We start from the raw sequence: 8916 nt of genomic DNA on the forward strand, positions 1-8916 counted from the left end.
ACATGATTTCAAGGTTAAGTAAAGTAGGCCTATGTGATACTCTTATTCTTGTCCTTGAACTATAGTTGCACTTCCATCACATTATCACACTGCCATTCTTGAGCTGCTTAATGACAATAAGTCTGTTATAGTCTATCAGAACACCATCCCACAACTACCTGCTGAATGTCACAAAGACAAAGGGCTGTTCATTGTCACTCGCAGGCAGCACACGCTGCCTGCACAGCCCTCCGGACAATAAACTCAATTTACTGTAAATCAAACACACATGACATTCATAGCGCTGCCAGAAAAAAAGACTCGTTCTTGTCATCTGTAAGCTCAAAAGTATGTTCTGTTGCTACTCTGCTCTACATAAGCATGTTTTCAAGGAGACAAACACTTCCTCCAAAATATCCCCCCCAGCCTCTCAGATCTCAACAACAAAGCTATCAAGCAGCACACTATGGCACATAATGACCCTTGGCACAACTCATTCTTCATGCTAAACACATCATGCCTGCTTTTGCAGGGGGTTTTGTCTCCTCTGCCATAGCTACACTTAACAAAATACCCCATTCAATGCCATGTATAGTATGGCCAATTGTCCATTTATAGGCCTATAGACTAGCCCTATAGGCCTAGACCATATGATATATGTACATGACATGTGCAGTATAATAACGTACTTGTTTGCATGTACAGTACTCACACAGTAATCCTGTGCATCAGTGAATGTATGGATGGGCCTTTTATTGATATTGCGCCTCATTGGAGTGTAGCCTCTAGCCCGGTAAACCTGCGCTCAGGGCCATGTGATTGGCTCTTCCACTTTTTGGTTTCTGCAAAACGTCCACCCAGCGCTTGGGGGCCAGGGATGGTTTACCAGGCTAGTCAGCCTCCATGATCATGCTCACCTGAACAGTACTGAACCATTTTTTTTTTTTACGACAAATTTTGATTTCGTTTTATTCATAGTCTTTTGAATAAAATTGGCATCGAAAAGATTTTGTCACAACACAACGCGTCGTGCTGCGACACGTTGTGAGCTTGTAGATCAAATATTTTCGGTCTGTAACACCCGCGCGCACCCATGATGACTTGTCTTAGTTCAACTGTATCTCTTTCTCCACTTGTCTCTCTTTAACATTTTTGTCTAGTTTTTATTTGTTGACGAATTTTTCAATAATGTTTAGTCTTAGTTTTAGTCATCATAGCTTAGTTTTTATTTTGTTTTTGTATAGTTTTCCTCAGTGAAAAAAGGTAGTGCACATTGCATCACTACCTTTTTTCGGTACGTGTGCGACTGTGGCTCAGATAACTGGAGTAAAGTTAGTAATGTTATTGATTGAACTTGTCTAGCAACATGTGACCAAACATGGAATTGTATGGAACTGAATTTAATATCTGAAGCCTTAATTTCAACAAACCACAGACATTTCCAGCTGTCATCATTCATTGAAAGCAAATATAGGCCTCATCTAGGATGCTATATAAACCAATGTCAAATATACTTTTGTTATGCATTGTACCAAATTGTTTCAAGGCATAGGCCTAGTTTCAGCATTGCACTTCATCACTTACACATTTTTGGGGGACGCTTATTTTAATTACCCAAGAACATAAACTACAATCATTTAGAAAGTAGGCTACTACAATTTATGGAAACAGCTATTTAATGGATGTAATTTAATTCCTCACTCGGTCGATATTGCACTTAACCACTTAAGCCCTATATACTTCTTATGACAAATGGCCGATCTATAAGCTCACAATGTATTGCGACGTGCCACGTTGCGTGCTTGTAAATGGGCTATTTCTTTTTTTATTCTTTTACATTTTTTGGAAGGTTTTGCCTAATAATTACATGCCTAAAATGGGGATGCCAGGTTGACCTCAATTTAATGTAATGCCTAATGCTATTTCACTGTACTCTCTCGTATAGAAAATGCATACAAAATTACATCGTAAAAGATATAAAAAAAATATCAGATTTAAATGACAGATAAAAAAAACGTATATAAATATATATATGTATTTATATCATATTTTGTATACGGTACAGTTTATTCTCTGTATATAATTGAAGTGGTATGCTTGTGTGTGTTCTGTTCTGTTAAACAGGTGTGGTGTAGTTGGAAGGGAAAAGGCCCGTTTTTCCCCGCAGCCTCCCTCTCCACCAGGATGGATCTGAACGCTCTACGACTTCAATGATGTCACCAGCGTTAAAGTCCAGCTCGTCTTTCTCCTCGGCGTTGAAGGCGTACAGAGCTTTCACCTGCTGCATGGCCGGAGCTTTGGGCTGGAGGGGACAGAGCAACACACAGTGAGTGACAGTGAGCGAAGTAAAAGTATCAACACTGCAATTTAGAAATACTAAAGCAAAAGTCCGGAATTCAAAATTGACAAAATTGACAAAATTGAGTAAATGTACAAAAGCATTGGGTATCAAAATGTACTTAAAGTACCAAAAGTAGAAAGTACTCATTATGCAGTAATGTCCCATTTCAAGTGTTCAAAATGTATAGAAATCTTTTGAAAATAGCAGATCTGCAAGCTCACAACGCGTCGCGTTGTGAGCTTGTAGATCGGCTATTTTCAAATAGCAAAGGTTTAGGCTGAAGTGGTTTGATTGATTGATTGATGTACTTTATTTAGAAAGACATGAGAACATCAGTACATGGAAGTACAAATTCACAATACAAGGTCTACTAAACTGGAAGACTCATTAAGCACTGAGCTTGTTAAAGATGAGATCCCCATGCACACAAATCATGATGACATATAAGAGACAGACAGATATACACTACTATACAGAACGTCATACAATCAGCTTACAGGTTACTGGTATGAAGAGTGAAAAATATGCACAAGAGAAGTGGTTAATGTATGTTTTGTAATAATAATCAAAATCTACAAAGTAACCAGTAACTAAAGTTTTAAAATAATTGTAGTTGAGTAAAAAGTACAATGTTTGCCTGTGAGATGTATAGAAGCAGAAGTAAAAGTACTGAAAATTGGAAATACTCCAGTAAATTAAAAATCACACCCTGTGTGAAGTGGGCGGTGTCTTGCTAGCTAATCACAATACTGAATGGAGTCAACCAATCATGTACAAAAGATAAATACATTTATTGAAACACTCTTTATGATGGACGAAACCATAACTTGAAAAAAACCAATTTATGGTTTTTTTCAAGTTATGGTTTCTTATATAGGGCTATGCACATGTGTCATGTGACACTGGCCAATCACAGTCCTGAATAGATTGTGATTGGCCAATCACGGTGCAGGATAATTGTACAAATTTCCAAACCTCACTTAATAGGGGCGGTTTCACAGCGCAGGATATTTGTACATTTTTCCAAACCTCACTTATAGGGGCGGTTTCACCGCCCAAAAATACCCCCAAAAAAATCGTAAGTACAGTAGCCTACTTGAGTAAATGTACTTAGTTACTTTACACCACATGCCGCTCGCCGAAAATAGCCAATCTACAAGCCCTGCCATTTTCAGCAAGCGACACACAGACAAACGAATGACAGTTACAAATATACCTTAAATATTGTAAATATATATTTATTGTGCCCAATTTTTTAAGATAATTTAACATACCTGTGGTGGCTGAGCCTGTGTAGGACGAGAAGCGGGGACGGGCGGTAGGTTTCCTCTGGGTGCTCTCCCCTGTCAGAACACACACAGCACCCATCAAGGTCAGCAATGTCACCTAATCCCAAATCAGCAGCCTACTCGTCAATATCAGGAGAAACTGGGGCATTCACCTGGGAATCTTTTTATTTTATTTATTTTTTTATCCCATGATTTTGGTAACCCATTTTTTGACACCAGGGCCTAATCGGAATCCTGGGTGCTACTCTCCCTCTGCCAGCCTGGGGAGAGCCCTGAGCTCATGCTTCCTTCAATGCATGAGGATTGAGCAGGCCGCTTCATATCACCTGCCAGGGGGGGGGGTTTCCCCGGTAGGACGTAGCGCGTGGAAGGAACATGTAATTCCAACCAGTTCCTTTCCCCTCCATCAGGCACCGGGGGAGGCAGTATAGAGACCAGGATTACCAAAAAAATTTTTGTGAGGGTACCTACCCTAGCCTGGGAATCTTAAGCTTAATTTATACTCACGAGCACGATGCACGATGGTGTTGCTTGGTGACAAAAACTGATATACTACATTATATATATATATTATATATTAGTACATTAGTACATCAACAGCAGCAACCACCTGTTGTTCTTCCTCCATATCCAGAAGGAGGAGCCTGGTATGTTTGGAGACAGAGGTGGTCTTGTAGTAATCCACCATCTGATTGAGAGAGGGGAATTTCTCTGTCCATAGGTGATACTGCCCCCTGCTGTTCCGCAGAACCTTGAAGTGTTGCACGTCTGCCTCGTGCCTGCAATAGAATAGAACATTACTACTGTGCAAACTGGAAGAACCCCCTCTTAACCACATTAAACTAGGTGTCTAGGTAGATCTGCAAGCTCAAAATGCAACGCGACTTGTTGTGAGCTTGAAGGTCGACTATTTTCGCTGTGCGGCACCACGATGAAGAATAAAATAGGGCTTAAGTGGTTAAAGTATTTTCTTTTGTGGAGCACTTGGATTGATCAAGGCCTTCTAGAGGGTGCAATGGAAACTGAGTCTCTGTAGGTATCATTGGAGAGGAGAGAGAGGTGTCTGAGACTATAGGGCTGGCTGGGAGATATGACTTCAAATCAATATAACGATTATTTCAAACTTTTGCCTTGATTACGATTAATGAACAATTATTAAAAGAAATAGTGAAAATAGCAGACCTATAAGCTCACAACATACTGCGATGCGACGCGTTTTGAGCTTGTAGATCGCTTGTAGATTTCTGTACGCCACCACCATTGTACAACGAAGTATAAAAAGAAATCACACCCTGTGTGAAGTGGGCGGTGTCTTGCTAGCTAATCACAATACTGAATGGAGTCAACCAATCATGTACAAAAGATAAATACATTTATTGAAACACTCTTTATGATGGACGAAACCATAACTTGAAAAAAACAAATTTTTGGTTTTTTTCAAGTTATGGTTGCTTATATAGGGCTATGCACATGTGTCATGTGACACTGGCCAATCACAGTCCTGAATAGACTGTGATTGGCCAATCACAGCGCAGGATAATTCTACAAATTTCCTGGGCCCAGATCACAGCGCAGGAAAATGTACATTTTTCCAAATCTCACTTATAGGGGCGGTTTCACCGCCCAAAAAAGGGTGAAGTGGTTAATCAGACTAGTCGATTATAAAAAAATCGAGCGGAAGGTTTTTGTGTCGATTCGTCGATATATATAAGAAATACAAAAATATATATACTGTATTAAAAAAGTGCTTCTCGATGATTCGATTAACCTACATGAGCAAGATTAAGTCGGTTATTGGTTCTAAATATTGGTTTTGATATATTTCCGTTTAATTGCCCAGCCGAGGCTGAGAAGTAGTAACAGTTGCATGCAGGAAAGCAGGGGTGGGTGGCAGGGATTTGCATGCAGAGCTCAGTTCATTAATACAGTGAGATGGAGGTGAGAGAAAGGTGAGGGACAGAGGAAATAGCTCACCAGACTGTCACTCACCAGCACCACTCCCTTCTGTGGTGGATTGCACACGCACACGCACATGCACATGCACACGCGCACACACACACACACACCTGACGGAGATGGAGAAGTCTCCAGGTGAGCTCTGGCTGCCCCGAATGATGAAGGCCCCTGGAGGCTGGTGTATCAACCTTTCTTGAGCATCAGTCCGACTGGCTTCCTCCTGGTACCAACTGCAACATGATGGTGGAGAGGGTGGGTGCATGCGTGTGTGCGTGTGTGTGTGTGTGTGTGTGTGTGTGTGTGTGTGTGTGTGTGTGTGTGTGTGTGTGTGTGTGTGTGTGTGTGTGTGTGTGTGTGTGTGTGTGTGTGTGTGGTATGTGAAAGAGAGAATTTTCAGCAAGTCCTTTACTGTGGTCGATACATGGATTGTGTTATTCTATCTCTCCACCCCCCCCCCTTTTCTTAGTCTTATAAGGGAGCATTTTCATTGTTGATCTTGCTTGTACAGTAGCATAATGCACTGCTGCATACATTTGGTAAAAAGACAAAATTACTGAAGTATGACAATGCTGTTTTGTTTTGTTTTGTGTCCTGCTATGAAGGTTAAGGCACAACAGGATTCTGTTAAGCTGTAGCTGTCCAAAACAGCTGATCTACGCAAATGTGTGAAATTACCACAGCAGAGTTTTTCACATAAGGTTTTTTTTCAGCTTACCATTCAGAAAATCTGCTTGGGATACCAATTTTATGCTTCCTTATCTCAAGTACCCGGCATTGAAGTGTTGTTTATTCATGTAAGATTATGCTCTTCTTCACTCTTGGTTCATTATCTACTCTCTGTGCTACATTTCTTTTTTATGGGCTGTTTACCTGGGAAGATGCAAGTCAATGTAGTTTTTGGGGACGAAGCCCTCATTCCCGGCACACTCTGCTTTGTACCAGTCATCATTAGTTCCCAGGATCTGAGGAGAGGGACATTTTAAATTACTTTGAGTCTCAAGGACTCATTCTTTCTTTTGTTTTATTTGGCGGGGGGAAGGGGGGGCGGGGTGTAATTTGAAGTTGAATGGGCTTATATATGAATGGGCTTGTCTGATCGAATGAATATCAAATACCAAAATATCAAGCAGATTAAACCGTCCGGGGGTTCACACAAAAGTCTGAATAGACGTGAAAATTAGTGTTTTAAATTGAAATTCCCATTTAATAGTATTTTTTGCAAAATACTGTATAAGGGACAAATTCTTATATTTACAGTATACTACAGTAGTTCATATCTAAACAACAATGTCAGTTTCTTTTTTCCTGTAATTATATCAAAATGACTTAAAATTAGAAGTTCTAAAAAGCCTGTGGGCCCAATCTTGTATGTCGCCTTACCTCTTATGCCTAAAAGATTTTGGCATTTCTTGCTATTTTGAAAAAAACTTTTGAAATAGTTCAAATAGCCGATCTACAAGCTCACAACATGTTATCGGCTATTTGAACTATTTTAAAATGTTTATCAAAATACCGGTAGTCAAAAATGCCTAAAAGGTTTAGGCATATGGGGCAAGGCGGCGTGTGCGTCTGTGTGTGTGTGTGTGTGTGTGTGTGTGTGTGTGTGTGTGTGTGTGTGTGTGTGTGTGTGTGTGTACACCTAGCGGAATGGAGTTGCACAGTGATGACACAATGAGAGGAGGAAGCTGCTAGTAGCTACAAACAGTACTGTATTGACATTACTGAGTAACTGAGTACAATACTGGCTTATAAATCTACATTGTAAATGTCTGGCATTCAAAACCAGATATACTATATTTGCAATGATGCCAAAAAGAAGAAAAGTTGGATAGAGCTCACGATATAACTAGACAAAACATACTGTAGGAGCACACAGATGCAAAGCTCACCTGGTTTCTACTACAACCACAGTTAGTCGGGGTTTAACTCGGAACTGTGTGTGTGTGCGCGTGTGTGTGTGTGTGTGTGTGTGTGTGTGTGTGTGTGTGTGTGTGTGTGTGTGTTATCTGTCCATACCTTTATCTGGTCTCCCTTTCTAAAGCTTAGTTCATCGTCAGCTGTGGCGACAAATTCATACTTGGTTGTTGCCTCCATGGCACAAGGACTGAGAGAGAAGAGGAACGGGAAATAGGAGAGAGAGAGAGAGGGGTGGGGGGACAAGAGCCAGAGTGAGAAGTAGAAAACAGCAACGGATTGAGCTTAGTTTTAAGTTATAGCGGATACATTTCACTACACACAACAACAACAAGCTTCTGACACAATGTGTCATAAAAGCAAACAGTAAAAAAAAAACTTTGAAGAGACCTTTTCAATTATTTGATTTCTCATACTGTAGCATCACACTGTGTTATCAGTCAGCAGAACAAGTCCTCATCTTTCATCTGTGACGCTAATACTGTAGATAAGATTTTGGAGATTACCTTCATTCACAGTCTATTTCACGGAACAAGCGGTCCTTGTTCCAGAACACTCACTGTAGCAGGAACAGATTTGCTTTAGAATTTGTATGCATTTCTAAATGACATCCTAATGGTGTAAGAGCAGGTCTTGCCAATAGCACTGAATACATAAATAAAAATCCCCTTTGTTCCTTTGAATGGTTCTTCAGAACTTTTTGAGCTTAGATTCTGGCACTGGTATCAGAATAAGTGAATATGTAACGGTCTATCAATAAATCGGTATTAAAGTATGTAATGGACAGAAGCATTGTGCTACTCACCACGCACGCTCTATGTTGTTGTTGAGCCTGTTTTCAGGCAGTTAGCTTAGGGGGTACAGCTCTGGAGGAGATGCAATGATGCAACGAGTTAACAGGATGTGCTGGTGGCCTGCTGCAACTGCTGCTGCAACTGCAGAACTTGTAAATTTGTGACTCTGCCATGCACGCACACACACACACACGGTGTGTTTGTGTGTGTGAGAGCTCAATGGAGAGGCGCTGTGCAAAAATATGTATTTATCTCATGAAGTAGTAAACTGAAATGGATTTACGTGGGTGCAGTGGAATTGAGGGGAACATGTTGATTGAGCGTGGTAGCGGGAAATTGCACTTATTGTGTGAAGTTATTTGGTTGGAATGACTCATTCTATTTCCCAGCACACCACTCAAAATGCCACACCAGTGATAAAAAAAAGTGAGATGATGTGCCAGCTCAAGTACACGTTTTTATAAGTGTAACCACCTGAAGATCGAACACAAAGATTTATTTTGTCGCTTAAACTCACTAGGAGACTGTAGTAGACTAGACTAGTGACAGGAAACCGAGGGCATGAGAGAGCGGCAGACATGCAAGACATGAGGGAGGTCAAAGAGCATCTGGTCAGTGCACTGACTGGCTGACACCCCAAAAT

The 8916-nt window shown here is 40.6% G+C and overlaps 1 protein-coding gene across 3 annotated transcripts; it reads right to left on the reverse strand.

Annotated features, from left to right (window-relative positions):
- Positions 1-1864: 1864 nt before the first annotated feature.
- Positions 1865-8422, reverse strand: grap2b (GRB2 related adaptor protein 2b). Of its 3 annotated transcripts, none has more exons than XM_080455418.1 (7): positions 8285-8422; positions 7582-7669; positions 6436-6527; positions 5676-5795; positions 4220-4388; positions 3595-3663; positions 1865-2281 (listed from the first exon to the last, which is right to left on the reverse strand). In XM_080455418.1, exons 2-7 carry the CDS (start codon positions 7657-7659, stop codon positions 2096-2098), a joined length of 714 nt encoding a protein of 237 aa, XP_080311544.1. In that variant the 5' UTR covers positions 7660-7669; positions 8285-8422; the 3' UTR covers positions 1865-2095. The 3 variants fall into 3 exon arrangements, with proteins under 3 accessions (XP_080311544.1, XP_080311542.1, XP_080311543.1); XM_080455416.1 differs by having other exon boundaries at positions 4202-4388; XM_080455417.1 differs by lacking the exon at positions 8285-8422 and adding an exon at positions 7986-8230 and having other exon boundaries at positions 4202-4388.
- Positions 8423-8916: the final 494 nt, after the last annotated feature.

Source organism: Gymnoscopelus braueri (assembly GCF_963280865.1).
Source record: "Gymnoscopelus braueri genome assembly, chromosome: 2".
Taxonomy (NCBI): Eukaryota; Metazoa; Chordata; class Actinopteri; order Myctophiformes; family Myctophidae; genus Gymnoscopelus; species Gymnoscopelus braueri.

Bases quoted from the DNA above. Each gene is read 5' to 3' on its own strand.
- grap2b (XM_080455416.1), bottom strand. From the start codon at position 7,659: ATGGAGGCAACAACCAAGTATGAATTTGTCGCCACAGCTGACGATGAA. The intron at 6,528-7,581 runs GTATGGACAGAT...CCCTCTCCTCAG, and splicing joins GAAAGGGAGACCAGATAAAG to ATCCTGGGAACTAATGATGA. The intron at 5,796-6,435 runs GTAAACAGCCCA...ATCATGTTGCAG, and splicing joins ATTGACTTGCATCTTCCCAG to TTGGTACCAGGAGGAAGCCA.